Here is a 25,653-nt window from a genome sequence, read left to right on the forward strand (position 1 = left end):
ACCTGATGGTGTATGCTGGCTGGGTACTGGGTTCGATTTCCGAAAATATCATTTTCTCCGTAATGAAGCTCGTAGCAAACAGCTAGTGATAAATAAATAATGTGTTCTTCCTTCTCCTCCTTTCCTCAGGTTTCGTGGGTGCCTATCATTTCCGAGCCATGTGTCGTCTGCTGGGGTACCAAGGTATCGCTGTAGTTATGGAGGAGCTGCTCAAAATAGTCACCTCCCTCATCCAGGGCTCTCTGCTTCAGTTTACCAAGACCTTGATGGATGCGATGCCCAAACAGTGCAAGCTACCGCGGTACGACTACGGATCACCTGGAGTACTGGGGTGAGTACTTGGTACTTGACTTTAGCCGTATTTTCTTATTCCTCTCTGTAGCACTTTCGCCAAGGATATATGAATTTGCAATATTAACCCGTTGGTCCCCTTGACTTCCAAAGCATATTTCATGATGTTCACCCACATAAACACGTGTGTTAAAACATCTTCCTCAACATAAGAGACAGACTCTTCAATTCTTGGCATTTTTTCATCGAGAAACAGCAAAATTTCTCTCAGAAGCCTTCTTTCAGGTAATCATATTTACTTGTAGTTTTCTACTCTCTTCTAAATGTCTATCTTCTTTACTCAATATTCGTGAAATTTTGTTTTCTTATCATCTAGAAGTAGGTACCTACATGGTACATACTTATGGATACGAAATAACCCTACTTGTTGTAATGTAGGTCAGGATATCCAATGAAAATATTCAAGAGAGCCAAGAGATCGAAAGGACAGTTTGGCATCCTAATGTAGGTATTAGTTTATTACTTTATTTTATACTTATTACCTATATTGTGTACTGTATTATTGTGTATTTATACTTTATTTATTTTAAGTATCCTCTTATTGTACGTATTGTTTGATTTTAGTAGCTTCCTAACGTTCTTATACACTCTGGTTATTTTTCTTCTGAACTCTTTTGTACTAACACTGACAACGAAATAGGTACATATATCTTACTCTGATTTTGGTATTAGTGGTCCGCCTATCCGTAATACCAAAATCAGAGTAAGATATACAGTAGCGCTCAGAGGTAAAGAACCCGTGAACTAAGCTAAAGATTCATTTTTCTGGGTCAGTATACACATTTTTTCAATCAGCCCCATGATAGACATAGAAACCTTTATCAGCCAAATTTACCTTTGTTTTTAGTCTATAAATTTAACGCAATCTAGTATTTTACCTTCTGATTTATTTGATATCTTTCCCACCTATTTTTAAATTTTTACTTTTTAAATAATTAACCATAAAAAATATATATTATCGATGTGTTTTATAATATTTACCTATTCCAAAATCTCGTGTTTTTGTGTTTATTTCTCTCCTTTTTTCCAAGACTTATTTCGGAAGATTCTTGGACCAATTATCAACCATGGATAACGTTGCACTTCAGTGACCAGTGACACACCGAAAACCGGTTTATTTCAAACTTTAAAAAAAAAAAAAAAAAAAAAAAAAAAAAAAAAAGATATAGGTAGGTAAGTGGAATTCATGTGTCTAGCTATTTAGATAGATAGTAGTAGCTAGAAGGAAAATATTTTATTTTATTTTATTTATTTTTTTTAAGAGGTTTGACAGAGGGAACTGTAACTGCTATGGTCTTATCGTCCCGAAATCGAAGAGAGAAGGAAGACAGGATAGGAAAAAGCCAGCCGTTCCGAGAACGAACATTATCCCATCAGGATAAAATCCACCCCGGGCGGGAATCGAACCCGCGGCCTAGCGCTCACAAGGCAGACGCACTACCATGGCGGGAATCGAACCCGCGGCCTAAGGCAGACGCACTACCAACTAAGCTAACTAGGCTGGCACACTTGTATTTACATCTAGCTATGGTAAAGTTCTATGTCTGCTAGTACTTCTAACTTGTCCTAGAGGTCACTTGTAAAAACTTCCGGGCTCTATTACATTTCAGATTATGAAATTAGGTAACCTATGTATAATAAAATACACATTTACTTCCGTTTATTGCCAGCCTAGTTAGCTTAGTTGGTAGTGCGTCTGCCTTGTAAGCGCTAGGCCGCGGGTTCGATTCCCGCCCAGGGCGGATTTTACCAACTAAGCTAACTAGGCTGGCTATTTCAAACTTCCCGCTGCTCCTGATAAGTTGAAAATTCAAATATTTCCCGCTGTCTTTTCAAATCTAGCGCTAGTGCACCCTAGCGGAGAACTTTGAAAGCTATGCAGTATCAAAACAGCTGATTTACGCCAGGGCCTACAATCTTCTGCTTAAATAATTTTTAACCTCTGAGAACGTCCCGAGACTACTTTAATACCCCCTTTGAGTATTCTCACAGGTCAACGGTCATTTCAACAAGAGATTGTACAACTGGGTGTCAAAATTTTGTAAATAAAAACAAATCAAAACTTTTCGGAGGAAAGTCGGGAAAAACTGGAAAAAGTTTTCTTTTCCTCCTTTTTTTGACTGAACAGGCGTAGAAACTAGGAAAACCCTTCGTCGAAGTAAAGGATGGGTGTTTGGTGTTTTTAATGCGTTTTTCTTAATTTAAAACTTCTAAAAAGTGTTTTAGTGTGCACCGTTGTTTTCTCTTCTAATAGGTAAGTGAACAACCTTGGTATTCACTCAGGACTAATCTATCAAGATCTCCAGTTGATTACAAGAGAGAAATTCAAGTGCAGTGACAGTGAGCTTGAAGAAAACACACAGCAACATAGTGCATGTAACTAGAGAGTTTGTTGTATGCAGTTGTTTGATAACATTACCGAGTAGATTGGTAGGTGAGTTTTTTATTTGAGCAGGTAAGCAAGTGTCAAAATAGGTACCTATAGGTACCTACCAATTAGTTTGTTTGCTTGTTTAATTTGCTTCAACAAAGCGAATTAAATAAACATCTTGGGGGCTTTGCTCAACAATGCAACGTGAAATCTGAAATGAATAGAAATCTATCAAGAAAATTAACCTGATTAAATCTTTAATCACATAATTTCTGTGTTCATCCTGACTATCCCAAAATTATCCTCTCATCTAACTGCCAAGGGGTTGTTTTTGTGTTGTGGGGTTGTTGTTTTATGGCCTAAACATACCTATTTCTACAGTTCTGCTTGTTACCTTAACTAAAATAAAGCAGTGAGTTAATTTACACTGGGGTCTACAATCTTTGAGCATGCACAAAGACTAGGTACCTACCCCAAACTGTCTCCAAACATTCTCGCTAAATACCTATGGAATTGAAAGTTTACCTAAGTTTTAGGTAAAGAGTACATGAGAAACTGCATAGGTATTTACATATGCACCTATGTCAACAAGACTTTGTTCCACAAAACTTCTTTGCACTTTCTACATTATCTCATTAGATTTTGGGTTCGCAAGTGCAAAGCTCTTGACCCAGCAAGTAATTGGGAAGTATAGTGTCACACCTAGCACAGAGACAACAAATTCTTTTCAAGTGATTTGATAGAGGGAACTTGGATAGGATAGAACAAACCTTTTACTGGGTAGTAGGTACATACAATATAAATACATGAAATAAATAATGAGTAACAAGTTTCCATTTATTTTTGATCGATAAAAAACTCAGAACATAAATTTTTTTATAAATGGTATACCCATCCGTATAAGCAGAGCTTGTGCCACGGATGGGGATGGGATAATATTATGCAATTCGCTTCAAGAATCAAAGTAGGTACTTTGTAACACATACGAGGACCTATAGGTCTTTTGTACGTAGAACTGGACCCCGGACATTTAAGGCCCCTAAAAATTCTCCTTTAAAGAACTTTAAATGGAGGGAACTGTAACTGCTGTTCTCAAAATCAAAGAGAGAAGAACAGGATGGGAAAAAACCCCGCCGTTCTGAGAACGAACTTTATATGTTCGCCCCGGTCAGAAATCGAACCCGCGACCTAATTTTCTAAAATTTGTCTCGCATTTCAGGTGTTTGGGAACAGCAACAGCGCTGACATGACGGACAAGTTTCGTGACGTACATCAGTTCTGTGACCACGTGTCTCGCCTCATGGTAACCAAAGTATGTCAGCGAGCGTCCAATCAGAGCACAGAGATTGCGAGCTGCGCCATTGCCAAGTTTCTCGAGATAGAAAACTCGGAGGAGTCGAGTAGTGGCTGGATGTTGCTGTCTACACTCAACCTGCTGGCTGCAGGAGATGTGTCCTTGGTTGAGGTAAGTAGAGAAAGCTAGGTGTAGAAAGACAACTTTTTATCATTATTCATTCAAACCATGCTGCAGGTAAACGTAGTGTCCAGCCCAAAGTCTCAGCAAAACATAAAAAAAACGCCTCTGCTGGGGTTGGAACTCGGGATCTCCAGAGTACAAGCCTAGTGTGATACCCACTCGGCCGTGGAGGCTGCTTTTTTTCTCATCTTCAACAACAGTAACAAGAACAACAACAGCATCTCTTTCATATTGAATGTTTACCATCACCATCCCACTGATATTCTCTTCAATAGATAACTTGTCAGCTCTGTGCATGAATAAACTCCTCATAGGTTCTATTCTTCCACGCAAGAGAGAACAATACAATAATAAAATTCCTACCTACAGTATAAATAGTCTCATCAAGGTCTCTCTGTTTATATTATACCTACTCTTCCTTCATCACTCTTTGTGACACCTAGCACTTCGCCTCATAATGCACTAATACAGTGTGTGGTATGTACTTAATTTGAATGATACAGTACTTAAATCGTCATTAAGTACCTAAATATCTAGGTACATTTGTATATTGTATTCATAAAATATGATAGGCTATAACTATAGACTGGTATTGGTAAGGATTAGAACATCCCTGACCCGCTGTTTGGGCTTTTGGAACATTTTTTAAGGTGAAGTCTACGTTAAGTTTCATGCAATAATTGAATAATTTTAAAAAATTTCACCCCGAACAAGGGACGCGACATATTAGATTTGTGTATTTTTAGGTGCTGAATAACGTAACATTAATGTGAGTAGGCGGCTAGGCGAGTAGCTTGTTAGCAAACAAAGAATGAAACTCCTGTCACTAAAGACGTCAGTTTTACAGTGACTTTAAACCTCTGTTAAACAAAACTCCTAACACTCTATCATGATTGTTCTTTCCTTCTTTTTTTATAGGTATTATTATTGTAAATTGACTGTTTTTAGGTCTATGTCCATTGGTCAATATGTCCATAAAATAAATAAATACTTAACCCTCATGCCCTCTTTTTCCAGGTTAATCCCCACGCACGGGGTTCCTCCTCCCGCTGCGCTGGTCATGTTTATCTCCGCCTCTGTCTAACTCTCTAGCCCCGTTAGCTCCGCCCACCCCTTAAATGGGAGAAAAAAAAAAAGATTCAGTAACATTATAAACTTGGCTTGGCACACTGCCGTTTGACTAGTAGGTATGCCTAGATACCAGTAAGAAAGAAAAAAAATAGGACTTTAGTAAAATTGTTGACTTTTTTTTTACTTTCCTTATTCTATAGGAAGGGAAGTAATGCTTATTTATTTTGTCAAGCAGCAAGCCCATGTGTGGGAAAGTAATGTACCTATTCGGGCAAAATTTTCATTTTTTTTTTTTTTTTTTTTTTTTTTTTTGGCGCCAATTTTTATTATTCTTCCACGCAAGAGAGAACAATACAATAATTCCTACCTACAGAATAAACAGTCTCATCAAGGTCTCTCTGTTTATACGCTTCCTTCATCACTCTTTGTGACACCTAGCACTTAGCCTCATAATGCACTAATACAGTGTGTAGTATGTACTTAATTTAAATGATACAGTAGTACTTAAATCGTCATTAAGTACCTAAATATCTAGGTACATTTGTATATTGTATTCATAAAATATGATAGGCTATACTTAACTATAGACTGGTATTGGTAAGGATTAGAACATCCCTGACCTGCTGTTTGAGCTTTTGGAACATTTTTTAAGGTGAAGTCTACGTTGAGTTTCATGCAATAATTGAATAATTTGAGAAATTTTCACCCCGAACAAGGGACGCGACATATTAGATTTGTGTACTTTTAGGTGCTGAATAACGTAACATTAATGTGAGTAGGCGGCTAGGCGGATAGCTTGTTAGCAAACAAAGAATGAAACTCCTGTCACTAAAGACGTCAGTTTTACAGTGACTTCAAACCTCTGTTAAACAAAACTCCTAACCCTCTATCATGATTGTTCTTTCCTTCTTTTTTTATAGGTATTATTATTGTAAATTGACTGTTTTAGGTCTATGTCCATTGGTCAATATGTCCATAAAATAAATAAATACTTAACCCTTATGCCCTCTTTTTCTAGGTTAACCCCCACGCACGGGGTTCCTCCTCCCGCTGCGCTGGTCATGTTTATCTCCGCCTCTGTCTAACTCTCTAGCCCCGTTAGCTCCGCCCACCATGAACATCGTACGTAAGCTTCGTAGCGGAAGCACGGGGGGCGTGGCTCCGAGTTCGCACGAAGACTCCTCGCAGCATTCGGCTCTGGGCGTGATGCATTTGAAGAAACTGTTCGCGGAGTTCTCGCACTCGGTGAACCATCTGAGCGAGAAGGAGAAGGACGATAAGTTGTACAATATGCTGCCGCTGTTCTGCAAGGTGAGTTCTTGAGATTGCGGGTTCGATGCCCGAACTTGGCAGTTTTTTTATTATATTTTTTGATAACCTTCCAATTTATATTTACATACGAGTATGTAATTTACATGCATAAATTACTAGTTGTTTGCCCCAAATTCGCTTCCGAGACAGCAATGGAATCCCGGTACTTAGATCTGATGGAATTTTCTGAAATCGGGAGGTACACACATGCCCCATGTTTCCCTAACGTATAGTGTTCTGAGTTCAAACTTGATTTAATGTTGTTAGGTCAGGCAATAATTATCTACCTAATCATGACTGAATAATTTACGTCTGACTGTACACTGATAAACTGTAATCAATCATACATATTATACAGCAGTTATGGACTTATCTGCAAGTAATGCATGGATTTAGAAACTCGTATAGACTTATCTACAATCTATAGACTCATTTAAGTACCAGGTCCATTTCTGACCGGGGAGAAACTGTTCGCGGAGTTCTCGCACTCGGTGAACCATCTGAGCGAGAAGGAGAAGGATGATAAGTTGTACAATATGTTGCCGCTGTTTTGCAAGGTGAGTTGTGTACTGAGAGTGTGGGTCATACAGTCATAGCTGCACATAGCTGCACATTTAAGTACCAGGTCCATTAGATATAATAAACTCACAGCTCATTCACCAGGATACAGGTTCATTAATAGTCGACACATGATGTTGTCACCCATTCATGAATACACATAATTTAATTAGGTACAGAATATTGTGGGTATATGAACACTGATTGATTCTTCCTCTCTCTCTCTCCCTTCTCTTCTCTCTTTGTCTACATCAAAGAATCAAAGATATATGAAAAAATCTCATAGAAGTTCAAAAAATATAATATGTAATTAGCTTCAAGGATCAAAGTAGGTACTTTGTAACACATACGAGGACCTATAGGTCTTTTGTACCCCAGGTTCGAGTGTTCGCAACATCCACGCTTTCGAAGTTCTCCAGTCTGTATTTCTCAAATCCACCTCTCCCTCACTGTGTGCTGTCATTCTGGATGGCATATCCTCCATATACCACGCGGACAACGCTAACTATTTCATTCTCGAAGCTCAGAACTCTCTGCCTCAATTCGCTGAACGCATACATTTGAAAACTCCTGAGATCCAGGTGAGTAATGTAGTTTTTCTTTGTTTTCCATGGGGAAAGAGTGAATTCTCACGTTATTTGTGGTTGAATTAAGGTTGTCTTGGAATGGAGGGTAAAACCTCCGTCATTATAAACCTAAGCAGATATAGCGCGGTCAAACTTTCTTGACTTGGCGGGGCGGAGCGCTACCGCGCTCCTTAATACTGTGATGTTAAATCTATTGGAAAAAAGTCCTAAGCCATCGGATTGTATTCCAAAGTTCCGGGTTCAATCCCCAAAAAATTCACTTTTCCCATAGAAAAGCCCAGGGCAAATGGCTGTAAAAAATTCATAATTTTTTATTACCAATACATCATATCTTATCTTACATTCTATTTTCTTTTTATTTCCAGGAGAAATTTTTCTCTGTTTCGAGCTTTTGGCTCTTGTCAGCAGGTAGTAACTCAACACTACCCATACCATACTAGTCTACGAGGGGCACGGTTAACCTATGTACTTACTCGGGTAATACGAGAAAGAATTGTGATGATAATGATAATGATTATGTACTTACCTAACCATAAAGTACCTTCTTACATGTTCAAATGAGTCATCATTAAGCAACATGTCTCTCCCACTCCCTTTCCCCCCTCCTCCTTTGTCCCTCTCTCTTTTCTTCCTTTCGTCTCCCTTCTATTTCAATTTCTTCCTCCCCTTCTCTCCCACCTTTCCTTCCTCTTTCTCCTCTCTCCTCAACCTTAAACTCCCCTTTTTCTCCCTCCCTCCCTCCCCCTTTTTGCTCTTCTATTTCTTCTCTCTCTCCCTCTCCCTCCTTTCTTTTTCTCCTTCTTTCTCTTTTCTCTCTCTCCTTCCCTCTCTCCTTTCCTCCCTCCCATCTCCATCCCCATATTTCTCCTTACCTTAATTACTTTCATGTTATTTCTTCACACTTTTTATCATTATTCATTCAAACCATGCTGCAGGTAAACGTAGTGTCCAGCCCAAAGTCTCAGCAAAACATAAAAAAAACGCCTCTGCTGGGGTTGGAACTCGGGTAATTTACACTGGGGTCTACAATCTTTGAGCATGCACAAAGACTAGGTACCTATTGAAAGTTTACCTAAGTTTTAGGTAAAGAATACATGAGAAACTGCATAGGTATTTACATATGCACCTATGTCAACAAGACTTTGTTCCACAAAGCTTCTTTGCACTTTCTACATTATCTCATTAGATTTTGGGTTTGCAAGTGCAAAGCTCTTGACCCAGTAAGTAATTGGGAAGTATAGTGTCACACCTAGCACAGACAACAAATTCTTTTCAATTGGTTTGATAGAGGGAACTTGGATAGGATAGAACAAACCTTTTACTGGGTAGTAGGTACATACAATATAAATACATGAAATAAATAATGAGTTTCCATTGTACAAAATATGAAGTAATGTTGATTCATTAATTACATGGATATTCATTAGAAACCAATCCTTTACTTATCCCACTCACTTCCAACACCTACAGATCATCTTAAAACCTTAGAATTGATTTGTAAATCTATGATGCTTAGAAAGGAAACAGTATCTCACCTATTGCTTTTTTCTAAGTTAATGCACATTCAAAGAATGTATTATTATTTTTCTTTCTTTCTTTCATAGGCAGCTGTGAAAAAAGAAGAACATCCTGATAGCTTAAATGCCCCTCACATAAATTAAAAAAAAAAAAAAAAAAATGTTTTGAGGACCAAACTTCGTTTACAAAAAGGTAGAGGATTGGGAGGAGAGAAAGATGAAAAGAGAAAGAGAGGAAGAAGGAAAAAGAAGAAAACTATGATAAATTACTTTCAGGTCAGGTTTCCCCCCCCCCTTCAACAGTAATTTAGCCTGACCTTGTTTTGTATGACTGTGGGGTCTCCCCATGACTGCATCTCACAAAGAATAAGAACTCTTTCATTAATAGACATAAACAACACTTAGTACCTCCCTATGTACTTACTCGGGTAATACGAGAAAGAATTGTGATGATAATGATAATGGTTATGTACTTACCTAACCATAAAGTACCTTCTTACATGTTCATGTTCAAATGAGTCATCATTAAGCAACATGTCTCTCCCTCTCTCCCTCCTCCTCCTCCTTCTTCCCTCTCTCTTTTCTTCCTTTCATCTCCCTTCTATTTCACTTTCTATTTCTTCCTCCCCTTCTCTCCCACCTTTCCTTCCTCTTTCTCCTTCTCTCTCCTCAATCTTAAACTCCCCTTTTTCTCCCTCCCTCCCTCCCCTTTTTTGCTTTTCTATTTCTTCCCTCTCCCTCCTTTCTTTTTCTCCTTCTTTCTCTCTTCTCTTTCTCCTTCCCTCTCTCCTTCCCTCCCTCCCATCTCCATCCCCATATTTCTCCTTACCTTAATACTTTCATGTTATTTCTTCGCACTTTTTATCATTATTCATTCAAACCATGCTGCAGGTAAACGTAGTGTCCAGCCCAAAGTCTCAGCAAAACATAAAAAAAACGCCTCTGCTGGGGTTTGAACTCGGGATCTCCAGAGTACAAGCCTAGTGTGATACCCACTCGGCCATGGAGGCTGCTTTTTTTTCTCATCTTCAACAACAGTAACAAGAACAACAACCGCATCTCTTTCATATTGAATGTTTACCATCACCATCCCACTGATATTCTCTTCAATAGATGACTTGTCAGCTCTGTGCATGAATAAACTCCTCATAGGTTTTATTCTTCCACGCAAGAGAGAACAATATAATAATTCCTACCTACAGAATAAATAGTCTCATCAAGGTCTCTCTGTTTATATTACTTATACCTACTCTTCCTTCATCACTCTTTGTGACACCTAGCACCTCATAATACAGTAACTTCGCCTCATAATACACTAAGAGGTACAGTGTGTGCCCAGAGTGTAATAGTTAATATGTTTGTTTGTATTCTACAGAGAGTTTCTGAGACTCGGTGATCCCCTATGTTGTATCCCGATGGATAATCTGGACTCGGTACTCTTCGGGTCTCGTCGGCATGGTGAACCGGTTCCTCTAACTCGTATCAAGACTCTGGTTTCCATGACAACGCCACGGGATATCCGCTCCCATAACTATGCTGGCTTTCTCATCTCTCCTCCATTTGTTGAAATGGACATGTCTTCCGAAGGGTTTGGATGTCTGTACCTCCCTAGCATAGCGCCACAATCACCTCTAGGAGGACCCTCAGTAGCTACTCTAACATCAGTCGCGGATAGTAATGTCATAGGCGGGATAGGATCAGGAGATCGTATCTTTCCCCCTCAGACAGGCCTGAGCTTCTCCACTTGGTTCTGTGTGGATCGGTATTCAGACTCTAGATCCGACTCACACTGTGTCAGGTTACGATCGGTGGGATAGGATCAGGAGATCGTATCTTCCCCCCTCAGACAGGCCTGAGCTTCTCCACTTGGTTCTGTGTGGATCGGTATTCAGACTCTAGATCCGACTCACACTGTGTGAGGTTACTCACAGTGATACGTAACCCACAGCATACATCTCGTGATGATCACTTGGTATGTCTAGCCGTAGTGTTGAGTGCGAGGGATAAAGCAATCATAGTGAGTACACAAGAGACACCATTGAGTTATACAGGACCTGACTGGGAGCCTGAAGATAGGGGAGAATCCTGTGCTAGGGTATGGTGTCCTGATCTACTACAGGAGGGTCAGTGGCATCATTTGGTACTCGTACTGAACAGAGCGGTACTCAAGAACTCCTCATTCTCCCTGTATGTAGACGGGCAGCATATCAAGTCTCAGAAGATGCATTATATTAGTCAGAACCCTGGGGGTGGTGGCGTGGGAAATGTCATTCTCTCTTCATTCGTGTATGCGTACATTGGTACCCCGCCTGCATGGCGTAGTGTCTCCAAGTTATCATGGAAGCAAGGGGCATGTCATCTCATATATTCAAGTCTAGAGAGATACGAGATATTGAGAGTATTGCTAGTGAAGAATATGAAGCTATCCTACCTAGCCCAGGGGGTGTCCCGCAACCTAAGAAAGCCAAGGTGAAACGCCTCTGTTCCAAGTTCCTCTACGAAGATATACGAGAGGTACACAAGCGACGCTACCTCCTGCAACCCATGGCACTGGAAGTATTCTCTACTGATGGTAGAAACACTTTGCTCGCCTTCCCTATCAAGATGAGAAACAAAATCTACTCCAAGTTCATGGCATTCTCAACAAACCTCGCAGACTCCGCACACCAGTCTGTCGCAGGACAGAAGCGTACGGCTAACGTAGAGCAAGGTGGTAGTCTCCTGTCAAATCTAATAGGAGAAACATCTGTCACACAGCGGTGGGTGCGAGGCGAGATCTCCAACTTTCAATACTTGATGCACCTCAACACACTGGCAGGGAGAAGTTATAATGATCTCATGCAGTATCCTGTATTCCCCTGGATCCTAGCAGACTATGATTCCCCTGAGTTAGATCTGACAGTACCCTCTACCTTCAGAGATTTCTCCAAACCCATGGGGGCGCAGACACCTGAGCGACTAGCCCAGTTTAAGAAACGTTATCGGGGGATAGTTCAGAGGATGGCATTAACATTGTGGAGGAAGATACAGAGGAGCAATGTGCTGTTATGAATGAGAATGCCAAGCACATCATTCTACGTAACAGATGTCTACATTTACTACACTCGTTACTGTTCACCTCTAAGAATACAATCAACATTCCATTCTGTGAAGTACTAGTGCAGACACTAGGGTTTGACTGGGTTCTTCTCTTCCTGCAGACACATCTACACACCTCTACTGTTATCCTAGGTATGAGGATATTACTTGTGTTAGGATGTGCTCCTAGTCTTGTACAGAGGTTTCGTGAAGGCTCCAGCAATGGTGGCTGGTTAACAGATGTTGAGTTTCATCTGGCACATAACAAGATGAGTGTGCTAGCATCACCACAGGTATCCAAGTCACGTGATCTTAGACATGAAGCACTCACTGTCCCTGGGTTTCAACACCTAGCCTGGTTATTACCAGCTCATATTAGAATACAACAGATGTACTTCCTCCTCATTGCACTACTCATGGGGCAACCTGTGAAACATCTCCCTGCAGAATCCAAGCTAGAGCTAGAACTGGATAATATATGGGACTTTGTGTTTGGTATGCCAGTAGAACACTCGTTTTCCAAAGTATCCAAATGTATCACCATATGTCAGGAAGCTATCTCTGTCTTGCTCCGGATGGTGCGGTCTATTATGAATGGTATCCAGGAAGACAAATGTCTGGAAGGTCATCCTATCACTCTCATACAGTTCCTATTCATTCTGTATCATAACATGTCCTCAGACTTCATGCCTGTGTTCATCACACCTGATGTTCTCTCATATACAGAAGTTATAGACTTATCTGCAAGTAATGCATGGATTTAGAAACTCGTATAGACTTATCTGCCTGAAGTAATACTCAATAATCTAAAGTAAGTGTTGAAGACTCAATATTCTAATGTAAGTGTTGAAATTTTTCCAGCTCATAGAATTCATTGTGTTTCATCTGAACTTCGTACCGTGTAAGGAACTTGTGTCTATGTCTCTTATACTGAAAACACAGAACTCCAAATCCTGCTCTGTCCTGTGCATGAAGAGTCTACTCAATATTCTAAAGTAAGTGTTGAAGACTCAATAATCTAAAGTAAGTGTTGAAGACTCAATATTCTAAAGTAAGTGTTGAAGACTCAATATTCTAATGTAAGTGTTGAAGTAATACAATTTTGAAAATTTGGACCATTTGCAATACACAGATTTTGTGATCGACCGGACTCATTTTACTTATTTGAATTGTATTTTGTTACAGGTACAATGCAATATTCAAAGATGTCTACAGAGAGGTTGGACTGCTAGAGGTGTTTGCTACGTGTCTGCAGTCGTACAAGTCTGCACTCAAAGCTCAAACTGCAGCTGGGAAAGCTGGTAGGTTTATTATTATCTTTTTTATCCATGCGGCAAAAAGAAGTCTAAAAAAGAGAAACCGTAAGGTCTTATTGTTCCGAAAGCGAAGAGAGAAAGGAGACAGGATAGGAGAAAGCAAGCCGTTCCAAGTACAAACCTTATCTGTGTAGGATAAAATCCGCCCCGGATGGGAATCAAACCCGTAACCTAGCGCTTACAAAAAAGACTCACTAGACTCCAAGCAAACTAGACTGACGAGATTTGAAGTTTTTCTAACCGGGCGGCGCGGCGCTTCGAACTCTTGACGCTCGCACGCCTCCCGGCATGCTTGATACTAAATTAATTCTTGTCCATTTTCAGATGTTTGTCTCAGTGAAGAAGATGAACAGTTGGCTTCGCTTATTATCGAAGCTCTAGTTCTCTTACTCAACAGTAGTACTAACAATGCTAGTGTGTTCCGAGGCTGCAAAGGCGCCCTGTGTGTGCATGAGTTGGTCCTGTTTGATAGTCAGAGGTGAGTGAAATAGTCATGCAAGCGCGACGAGACAAAATCCAGCTCTCGACTTGTAAATTTCGAGACGAGAGGAGAAAGTAATGCATAACAGAAGAAATTTCTTGTCTCGTCGTGCATTACTACTTGAATATTACCTTTGCACTCCAGGTTGGAACTTCGACCCAGAGTAAAAAAAAAAAACATAAGTAATAATTCTAAAAAAAAGAGATAATAACACATATCAAACACTATCAAATCATAAATTACTTGTAAAACGGAGATCCTCTTCACAATTTCCTTGTTATATAAATCAGACTTTTGATGTAAAATCAAAGTATGTTAGAGGTGAAATGAAAGTATGGTAGGTAATAAAAAAGACTTACACCCATCACCAACAATTAATGAAGGACTCAGGTGTCAAATTATAATAATCAATGGATCGATCTAAAGGTAAGATGTTCCGATAAAAAGTAATGATATCCCCCCCCCTTCCCCAAAAAAACACTTAACGTTAAAAATTAAACGCCAAGATTATTATATTTTTTTTATTATTGTTTTTTTTTTTTTTTAGATCGAAAGCGCGGAGTATTTTAGTTATGCCCATCTCGTAGTATGTTCCTCATCAGGTGGGCTATAAGAGAGAAGAGACACAATATTTCCTATTTAGGTGCTGGGGTCGACACGAGAACACCAGAAAGTAACCCGTTGAAATATTTGCATTCGAAATATGAGTTCAAATATTTTGCCGACCATGCGAACCGAACTCGGGATCTTTGGCATGTCAACCAACCGCGCCTTCCCCCTTCCCTTTTTTTCATCATTTCATTTCAATAAAAACTCTCGCAACATTTATTAATAAATTCCAACGTTCAATTTAATAAAACTGCACTTGGGTTGAATTTACGAGTTTAATTAGACACAAGTAATTTTTATCCTGAACCAACTGTGCTCTCTTTTTCTCACCCACAGCTTCTGGTGCGTCTATGTTCGCACAGTGCTCCCGCTGAGGAACTCTCCAACAAGGATGATCTCACTCTTCTCTTCTCTGCGATCACTAGCCTATGTCCTCCGTACAATGTTATATGGAGAAAGTCGGCAGCTGAAATTCTTATGTCCCTGTCCAGCCAGGCTCTGACGCCCAAAGTAGTTCAATATGTTCATGGTAAGTGTGGTGATACCGATATTAGCTTCACCACTAATAATATTTTGTTTCTTGGGAGTGTAAAATAGGACGTGAACTTTATTAATCCTTTATGCACAAAAAGACATGTCCCTGTCCAGCCAGGCTCTGACGCCCAAAGTAGTTCAATATGTTCATGGTAAGTGTGGTGATATCGATATTAGCTTCACCACTAATAATATTTTGTTTCTTGGGAGTGTAAAATAGGACGTGAACTTTATTAATCCTTTATGCACAAAAAGAAAACCTCATCAGAAACACCATCAACACATTAGGGAACCCCTGCCCCATCTTGCATGTTTAATACCTTTACCGAAAAACCTTGAAACACTATTTTGTGTTAATATGTCTCTGTCCCTGATAAAAATCTGGAATTTTCAACCCATTTTCATGATTTGTTCCATAGATACGTAAATGTGAAAAACAAATCTGGCAACTCAAATTTAGGGTAATTTATAAATAAGTTTAGGGTTTTTATCTGAAATAGTGTAATTTTTTAAAGAATTTATGGTATTCTTTTAAACCTTTGTGGCAACACTGAACTTGACGTTTGCGCGCCTACCGGCACGCTTGATTATTTTAATGCCCAATTTGATGTTGTTTCAGACAAAGGCTGTATAGCGCTGTGCATAGAGAACATGACCCGAAGGAAAGGCCAAGACTTGACACCCCTGGAGATTGTGGAAATGTTCGTGTCTGTGTTTTGCTTCCTCAAAGACTCGTCCGAAGTTTCACAAATCTTGCTCAAGGATTTCAAAGAAGCGCACGGCCCTGTCGAAATTTTTGCAATCGAAAAACGAGTACATTTTTTTTTATGGTGGGATTCGAATACGGGACCTTCTGCATGGCAAGCAAGCGAGTTACCACTGAGCTAACTGTACTCCCTTCAATACATAGCCATCAATTCAGTAGGGCCCAAGTTATCAGTAGATCAATCTCCCTAAAAAAAGTTCCGAGGGAAAAAAAATCCCCCAGAAATACTCCTTTGTATTGAAAATTAAATGCCAAGTGCGTCCGATTCTCATCTCTTCCTCTATTCCCTCCAGGTTGTTTCTCCTCGCTCTCCGTGCTAGACGAATATGAGGAAACAAGCGTCATTCGTCTCAACGAGGAAACACTGTGCATGTGATATCCCCCAGAAATACTACTTTGTATTGAAAATTAAATGCCAAGTGCGTCCGATTCTCATCTCTTCCTCTGTTCCCTCCAGGTTGTTTCTCCTCGCTCTCCGTGCTAGACGAATATGAGGAAACAAGCGTCATTCGTCTCAACGAGGAAACACTGTGCAGTTACGAAACCATTTTCGACGCCCTATTCACCTCGAACATCGCGCACATTCACATCCCAAGTACTATCCCGGCGAAGATCTCCTACGCGTGCATTATACTGCGACTGCTATACGATGTAGCGGTCGACTCGCTTGATAAACCTCGCACGGGGATCTCGTTCAAGTCGCCGTCGCATAAGATCAAGGCGCAAAGTTCGCAGTGTAAGCGGGGAAACAGTTTGGATTTGAGCCTGGTGCCGCCCGCCCCGGAACCGACTGTGGTGCACCCTGGTGAGTAATTTTTGCACCTTGGTGCGTGCACCCTACTAGGTAAATAGTTTGCACCCTGTTGTAGGTTGTACCTAGTGTTTTTTTTTTTCCAGTTAAGTGTTTGCCAAACTTTTTTTTCTCGTGACTTGTGAATTAATGAAATTTTTCTCCAAGTAGGTTATGTATAAAATAGGTTATTTCTTACCTTTGCATACAAAACACAAGTTTGATGAGAAAATTGCCGTCCTGACGGTATTCGATCCCAATACCTCCAGATTTCTGGTACTTGATGGTACACCAGAGAATGCCACGCCTCCTCAGATATCTAAGTTCCAAACGGAGATCTTGACCTCTCTCATGGATCATCTCCTAGCAGCTGATATTCTCATAGGGGAACAAGCAGCGCTCCCTGTGGTGTCTGGTGGCAACACGACGAACATTGCATCCAATGTGTGTTACCTTACGTCTAGGATAGTGGATAAGCTATGGCAAGGTTCTCTTACTAAGGATGCTCTCGATATATTTGACTTTATCATCAAACTCATCTCCCAAGCGAAGAGGAAACATGGTAACACTTCATCCGAGACACTATACCATTGTTTGAATAGAACGATCCTATTCCTACTATCACGTAACACAGAGTCCATAGCAGAACAGATGCCTGTGTTGGAAACACTACAGAGGCTAACAACTCATAGGAGTCTTGCCTGGTACTTGATGGTACACCAGAGAATGCCACGCCTCCTCAGATATCAAAGTTCCAAACGGAGATCCTGACCTCTCTCATGGATCATCTCCTAGCAGCTGATATTCTCATAGGGGAACAAGCAGCGCTCCCTGTGGTGTCTGGTGGCAACACGACGAACATTGCATCCAATGTGTGTTACCTTACGTCTAGGATAGTGGATAAGCTATGGCAAGGTTCTCTTACTAAGGATGCTCTCGATATATTTGACTTTATCATCAAACTCATCTCCCAAGCGAAGAGAAAACATGGAAACACTTCATCCGAAACTCTGTACCATTGTTTGAATAGAACGATCCTGTTCCTACTATCACGTAACACAGAGTCCATAGCAGAACAGATGCCTGTGTTGGAAACACTACAGAGGCTAACAACTCATAGGAGTCTTGTGTTTGGTGCTGGCAATCATGAGCTGGACTTCTTCGGGTGTCTGACGTACTGTCTAACACAACTCGCACTTGATATGAAGATAACATTAGATACTAACGGCAAGACGACATGGCATGTACCAACAGATAGCAATTCAGAGTGTACAACACAACAAGGACAGAACCTACTAGCAGTCGCTGCCAAGCGGGTTTGGGACGAACTATACACATGCAAGAAACCTGCCATTGAAGAAGTATTCAAGTCACCCCTCCCACAACCAAACAATGGTAAATCCCCTGACTTGAACCTTGTACATGATCAAATCCATGAGGCAGCTACCAAACTGTGGATCAACTACATAGACGCAGAGAAGAAGTCAAACTATCGTATGCCTTTGGAATTACATACACAGATCCAATCTAAAATACAGAAAGTCACTGGCGGCCTCACACGACTTGCCAGTCGAAGTAAAGTGAAGAAAGAGGACACGATCAAGATTCGCAACTCACGACTAACAGGACCGGAGATGAAGAAGTGGACTTTAGTACAATTGTCAAATGTAGGGGAGCTAGTAGCGATGCAGACCAAGCAGAGAGCACAGGGGTATGCATTCATGCAACGCTATGTTCTAGAGGAGTGGATGCAGATAGAAACAGATAGTACAAGTGTCAAATGTAGGGGAGCTAGTAGCAATGCAGACCAAGCAGAGAGCACAGGGGTATGCATTCATGCAACGCTATGTTCTAGAGGAGTGGATGCAGATAGAAACAGAGCTAACCAGGGAGAGAGGGGTGTGGGGACCTGAGATAGGATCTAGACTTGACAAGTGGATGCTAGACACAACAGAGGGACCTTCCCGGATGAGAAAGAAAATGATGCGCAATGATATGTTTTACATTCACTATCCATACCGCCCTGAGCTAGATGTAGGGGACAACAAGTCACTGAAGTATCGTGTCGCGTGCTCATGGGATAGTAAAGAATATTATCAGAAGTATAGACCCCAGAGTCTGATAGATCTAGAGAAGGAGATTATCCATACCGCCCTGAGCTAGACGTAGGAGATAACAAGTCTCTGAAGTATCGTGTCGCGTGCTCATGGGATAGTAAAGAATATTATCAGAAGTATAGACCCCAGAGTCTGATAGATCTAGAGAAGGAGAGTTCGGACAGATAATTCGTCGGGACATTTCTTTTCCTGGACAAACCTCCTTTTTAGTTAGTTACTCGTATTTTCGTTACGATGATAAAATTTCAAATTATTTTTGTAGAGTGAGAATCATCTCTGTATATTTTAATTCGTATTTTATTTATTTATTTTTTTCTTTTTTTAGTCCCCAGAAAAAAATTGTATTTATGCATTTTAGACGATTAGGATTAGATTTATTATTTAACCCCTTATTTCCTATATCTCATGACTGAAACTGTCTCTTGACAATAGATTAAATGAAATATTATTTTGAATGATTAAATGACATTTCGAATCTTTCTGTATGGCCGACTTTTGGCCAAGAATTTTGTGATGTTTTTTGTGTAAGAATGCAGAACTAATTTCCATAACCCCAATCAAAATTTAAACCTTGATTTTAACTCTTGGATTGAAGGCAATGTGATCGGTTGATTTCAAAATTTTCAACCGATGAGATTGCATCTAAGAAACCAAGTTAAATGTGGCCCCCCATAAATAATTGGGTTCGGTTTTGAAATTTGTTTATCGATCACAGTTTAGATCAATTTTATTCTTCAAAACAGCATCTGTCGAACATTTTTCAATAGCGTGAGATATTTTGTTGTATTTAGAAATAGAAAACTAATTTATAATAATATTTATCCCGGGAATTTCAGTGACTCCAAGTTCATGCTAAAATATACTGAGATTACTGAGGAACTTGTCAAAGTGGTGTTGGGTTTTAAATGTTAAAGAATTTGATTAATATGCTCTATGTAAAATGTAGTAGGTACTATAAAAATGAGACTGAAAATTTTTGCCATTAACCTAAAAAGAAAAAAGCAAATTGTTATTAGGTGATTCTTCAGGACAACCAATGGACTTTATTTTAGCATGATCTTGAGGCACTCTGGAATCCCGGGTATTAGTGAACAATAATATAATTATAAGACTATTTTTATCATGATTACATTTTTAATTAAGGAACTTCATTTATATTTCACCAGGATACAGGTTCATTAATAGTCGACACACATGATGTTGTCACCCGTGATTCATGAATACAGATAATTTAATTAGGTACCTACAGAATATTGTGGGTATATGAACACTGATTGATTCTTCCTCTCTCTCTCCCTTCTCTTCTCTCTTTGTCTACATCAAAGAATCAAAGATATATGAAAAAATCTCATAGAAGTTCAAAAAATATAATATGTAATTAGCTTCAAGGATCAAAGTAGGTACTTTGTAACACATACGAGGACCTATAGGTCTTTTGTACCTAGAACTGGACCCCGGACATTTAAGGGCCCCTAAAAATTCTCCTTTAAAGAACTTTAAATGGAGGGAACTGTAACTGCTGTTCTCAAAATCAAAGAGAGAAGAACAGGATGGGAAAAAACCCCGCCGTTCTGAGAACGAACTTTATATGTTCGCCCCGGTCAGAAATCGAACCCGCGACCTAATTTTCTAAAATTTGTCTCGCATTTCAGGTGTTTGGGAACAGCAACAGCGCTGACATGACGGACAAGTTTCGTGACGTACATCAGTTCTGTGACCACGTGTCTCGCCTCATGGTAACCAAAGTATGTCAGCGAGCGTCCAATCAGAGCACAGAGATTGCGAGCTGCGCCATTGCCAAGTTTCTCGAGATAGAAAACTCGGAGGAGTCGAGTAGTGGCTGGATGTTGCTGTCTACACTCAACCTGCTGGCTGCAGGAGATGTGTCCTTGGTTGAGGTAAGTAGAGAAAGCTAGGTGTAGAAAGACATACTGAAAAAAAAAAAAATCAACAGCCTGCCTAGTTGTCTGGAACTTCTGGAAGGTAGCATACCTGCCTGCCCTGTAAGCGCTAAGTAAAGTCGCGACTTAGCGTTAGCGCTTACAAGGCAGCAGGCGTGCTTCATCCTAAACAGATATGGTTCGTTCCCGGCCGGCTTTTTATATCGATTTATCTATGGATCTAGAAGTCGTAGAAGAAAAAAATTTCCCAATGCTTCATGTTTCTTCTCTTTGACTTTAAAACCCAACCTAAGTAAGTGCAACTGGTCTTTTGTGATAGGTTTGGTAAAATTTCACTGTGGCCAAAGATCGATACCTAGATAATAATCAGATAATAAAATGTCTCTTCCCCAGGTAATGACCAAAGCGTCTCTACCATCCACCCTGGTCAAATGCCTCTATCTGTTTTTCGATCTGCCTCAAATGAATGAAGAGGAGGCCAACATAACGGATGTTAATTCAGACTTTACGCCACGGGAACGACGCATCCTGCTGCAGAAAATATTCGTACAGGTAAGTGAAAGTAACAAAAAAGATAGGTATTTCACCGCCTTTCATCCTGTTGTGTGTTCCTCATCAGATGGGCGACAAAAGACACAATACTTCCCATTTAGGTGCTGGGTCAATTGAAATTTATGGATCTGTGTCGTAGCATGCCCATCTCGTAGTATGTTCCTCATCAGGTGGGCTATAAGAGAGAAGAGACACAATATTTCCTATTTAGGTGCTGGGGTCGACACGAGAACACCAGAAAGTAACCCGTTGAAATATTTGCATTCGAAATATGAGTTCAAATATTTTGCCGACCATGCGAACCGAACTCGGGATCTTTGGCATGTCAACCAACCGCGCCTTCCCCCTTCCCTTTTTTTCATCATTTCATTTCAATAAAAACTCTCGCAACATTTATTAATAAATTCCAACGTTCAATTTAATAAAACTGCACTTGGGTTGAATTTACGAGTTTAATTAGACACAAGTAATTTTTATCCTGAACCAACTGTGCTCTCTTTTTCTCACCCACAGCTTCTGGTGCGTCTATGTTCGCACAGTGCTCCCGCTGAGGAACTCTCCAACAAGGATGATCTCACTCTTCTCTTCTCTGCGATCACTAGCCTATGTCCTCCGTACAATGTTATATTTGTAATTAATCAACTAGGTACCTACTACATTAGACTCGTGTGAAAGGGATGGACATGCTACGATGAGTACGATGCCCATCCCTTGTGTCTCTCATCATATGGGCAATAAGAGACACTACTGCCCATTCAGGTTCTGCGTCAGCACGAGAACACCTGAAAGCAACCCGTTTAACTTCTTGCAATCGAAAAACGAGTGCAAAAAAATTGTCGATGGTGGGATTCGAACACGGGACCTTTTGAAGTGCAAGCTAGCGCGTTAACTGTCACTGTAAGGAGTTACTTTCTTGTGTTCCATGTTGACCAACTTTAAGGGAAGTAGGTACCTATTGTGTTCCTTCTCGGTCATCTGATGAGGGATATACTACGGGATGGGTATATGTATGCTACAACACAGACCACACGAGTCTAATGTAGCAGTTGTTTTATTGTTACGAAATAAAAACGTTAAAACAGTTTTTTTTTTCTCCTTTCTAATTTTTAGTTAATTTTTCGATGGGATGCCGACTCATCCTTTACTATCTCCATTTCAATTCCAGGTAACTGGTTTCGTGTACGTCATGTCGGTGCTGGTCTCTATGGAGCGCTGTCTAACCAATGATCGACCTGACCCACCCTGGACCCAAGTACCCGTACAGGAGATCTTCTCGCTGATACACACTGTATTTCACACGCTGGCTGTGGCCATGAGGTTTGAACCGGCCAATGCTAAGTACTTTCACGAAGAGATTTGTCTCACATCCCTGTGTGATACGTTACGATTATTAGGTGAGTAAAAAAAGTAATAGGATTTTTGAATAAAACACATTTCACTTAAAAAAAAAAGATTAATGGTGGATTTTACCAATAATTTATTAGTCCTTAGAAGGCCTGTTAAGCTAATGACCTGTTAAGTTCCATTTGATTTTTATAGGCCTAACAGGGCTGTTAAGTCAACAGGTAGTTAGGGGCTAAAAAGAAGATCTGTGAAACTTACCATAAATCTGGCCAAACTTGACCTTACGTAGCAATGAAACAGCTGCTATATTAGATCCTTGTAGTCTTCTGTGTCATAGCATGCCCGTTCCGCAGTATGCCCCTCATCAGATGGGCGAGAAGAGACACAATACTTCCCATTTAGGTGCTGAGTCAACACGAGAACACCAGAAAGTAAGCCCTACGTTCCTCAAGAATTTTCTCATCAAGTAAGTACCTGGGCTAGTAGTAAAAAGCATTCATTCATGCCATATGATAGTATATGACGTCATCAAAGTACTTTATTAATTAGTTAGTTCCTTCATGAATTCAATGTAACTTCACCGTATTAAATTTACACATGCATTCATTAAGTGCTGGGCTAATAGTAAAACGTATTCATTCATGCCATATGACGCGGACGTCATCAAAGTACTTAATTAATTAGTTAGTTAGTTAGTTAGTTAGTTCATTCTTTCATTCAATACAACTTCACCATATTAATAATTTACTCATTCATTCATTGTGACATCATAGTACTTAAATGGTTGCCACATTGGCAGCTAACTGTGCCTTATCTAAAACCGATAAATTTCGTTCTCGGAACGGTCTTTTTCTCTTCGATCTCGGAACGATATTACCTTAGAGTTTGATTTTCCCTTTCAAACCTTTTTAATAAATAAATTAAATGGGAATAATAAAAATAGTTAATTGTCCTCATTTCAGTTTGGAAAATGACCGCTCCTCGGAAGCTCAAGAAGCCATTCGCAATCTGGTTCTCATGATTGCGACCCTGTCTATGTGCGGCTATGTAGAATTGCGCCCCAATGCAGCTAGTATGGGGTGCATATTTCAGATCCTTGGCTTCTGTATGCCCCAGCCTTCTGGAAGAGGTAAGTTCAAATTGCGGCCTTAACATGGGAGAGAAAGAGGAGAAAAAAAAAGATCACCGGAGTAACATTATAAACTTGGCTTGGGGACACTGGCCGTTGACTAGTAGGGTCATGCCTAGATGCCCAGTAAGAAAGAAAAAAATAGGACTTTTAGTAAAATTGTTGACTTTTTTTTTGACTTCCTGTTTGTATAGGAAGGGAAGTCATGCTTATTTATTTTGTCAAGGGAGCAAGCCCATTGTGGGGGAAAAAAATTTCCCCTTTGGGGAAAAATTTTTTTTTTTTTTTTTTTTTTTTTTTTTTTTTTGGCGTCGAACTTTGAACAGAATGATGTTTTTAAGGGATATCATTAATTTTTTTCAAAATTTCTTTTTTTTGGCGTCGAACTTTGAACACAATAGTGTTATTTTTAGGGGATCTCATTCATTTTTGTCAAAGCTTTTTTTTATACCAATTCTTAACTTTGAATCTCGCCCCAGGTTCGAGTGTTCGTAATATCCACGCATTTGAAGTTCTCCAGTCTGTATTTCTTAAATCCACCTCTCCCTCACTATGTGCTGTTATTCTGGATGGCATATCCTCCATATACCACGCGGACAACGCTAACTATTTCATTCTCGAAGCTCAGAACTCCCTGCCTCAATTCGCTGAACGCATACATTTGAAAACTCCTGAGATCCAGGTGAGTAATGTAGTTTTTCACTGTTTTCCATGGGGAAAGAGTGAATTCTCACGTTATTTGTGGTTGAATTAAGGTTGTCTTCGAATGGAGGGTAAAACCTCCGTCATTATAAACCTAAGCAGATATACTGTGACGTTAAATCTATTGGAAAAAAGTCCTAAGCCATCGGATTGTATTCCAATGTTCCGGGTTCAATCCCCAAAAATTTCACTTTTCCCATAGAAAAGCCCAGGGAAAATTGCTGTAAAAAATTCATAATTTTTTATTACCAATACATCATATCTTATCTTACATTCTATTTTCTTTTTATTTCCAGGAGAAATTTTTCCAGCTCATAGAATTCATTGTGTTTCATCTGAACTTCGTACCGTGTAAGGAACTTGTGTCTATGTCTCTTATACTGAAAACACAGAACTCCAAATCCTGCTCTGTCCTGTGCATGAAGAGTCTACTCAATATTCTAAAGTAAGTGCTGAAGTAATACTCAATAATCTAAAGTAAGTGTTGAAGACTCAATATTCTAATGTAAGTGTTGAAGTAATACAATTTTGAAAATTTGGACCATTTGCAATACACAGATTTTGTGATCGACCGGACTCATTTTACTTATTTGAATTGTATTTTGTTACAGGTACAATGCAATATTCAAAGATGTCTACAGAGAGGTTGGACTGCTAGAGGTGTTTGCTACGTGTCTGCAGTCGTACAAGTCTGCACTCAAACGCCCCCGCGCACGCTGCGGCAGTTCTCAACTTCGCGGCGCGGCGGGCCCAATGCTTTTTGAAGTCTTAGAGCACGTCAGATCAAAGCGAAACCTCAGATTTGCACTCAGGAAAACAACATGTGCGGCGATCCAATGCACCAAACTAGGGAGTAGGCCCCGCGGCGCGCCGCGGGGCGCTAAGACAGCTGGACTGTGTCGCTATTCCAAACATGAACCTTGCCGACCCCGAAACGAAAGAGGATAGGACAGAGAAAGAGAGGCAAGCGAAAGCCTTATTTGTTATTCGTGGGAATGCCAAAGGGAGAAAAAAATCTGAAGAAAAACGGCGTAACCTATTTTTCTCATTATTATTTGGATCGGTCCGAAAGGGTCGACGTCAAAACTCGA

At 40.0% G+C, this 25,653-nt stretch overlaps 1 protein-coding gene and 1 pseudogene across 1 annotated transcript in view; both read left to right on the top strand.

Moving 5' to 3' along the window:
* The first annotated feature begins 107 nt into the window (after window positions 1-107).
* On the top strand, window positions 108-1,968 carry LOC113465517 (annotated as a pseudogene).
* Window positions 1,969-3,945: 1,977 nt separating this feature from the next.
* The window catches only part of LOC103524813 (WD repeat and FYVE domain-containing protein 3-like), a 31,613-nt gene continuing 9,905 nt past the window's right edge, over window positions 3,946-25,653 (top strand). The window contains 24 exon segments of the mRNA XM_026820093.1: window positions 3,946-4,187; window positions 5,217-5,256; window positions 6,364-6,581; window positions 7,046-7,138; window positions 7,245-7,251; window positions 7,518-7,720; window positions 8,092-8,134; window positions 10,621-11,041; window positions 11,164-11,646; window positions 11,679-12,197; window positions 12,236-13,064; window positions 13,183-13,316; window positions 13,507-13,622; window positions 13,962-14,115; window positions 14,263-14,281; window positions 15,064-15,256; window positions 15,360-15,413; window positions 15,881-16,042; window positions 16,321-16,395; window positions 16,485-16,832; window positions 17,005-17,379; window positions 17,541-18,459; window positions 18,560-18,959; window positions 18,962-19,084. Of these exon segments, the coding sequence (XP_026675894.1) occupies window positions 3,969-4,187; window positions 5,217-5,256; window positions 6,364-6,581; window positions 7,046-7,138; window positions 7,245-7,251; window positions 7,518-7,720; window positions 8,092-8,134; window positions 10,621-11,041; window positions 11,164-11,646; window positions 11,679-12,197; window positions 12,236-13,064; window positions 13,183-13,316; window positions 13,507-13,622; window positions 13,962-14,115; window positions 14,263-14,281; window positions 15,064-15,256; window positions 15,360-15,413; window positions 15,881-16,042; window positions 16,321-16,395; window positions 16,485-16,832; window positions 17,005-17,379; window positions 17,541-18,459; window positions 18,560-18,959; window positions 18,962-19,084 (6,147 nt within the window). The 5' untranslated portion in view covers window positions 3,946-3,968.

This window comes from Diaphorina citri, unplaced genomic scaffold (genome assembly GCF_000475195.1).
Source record: "Diaphorina citri unplaced genomic scaffold, Diaci psyllid genome assembly version 1.1 scaffold122, whole genome shotgun sequence".
Classification (NCBI taxonomy): domain Eukaryota; kingdom Metazoa; phylum Arthropoda; class Insecta; order Hemiptera; family Psyllidae; genus Diaphorina; species Diaphorina citri.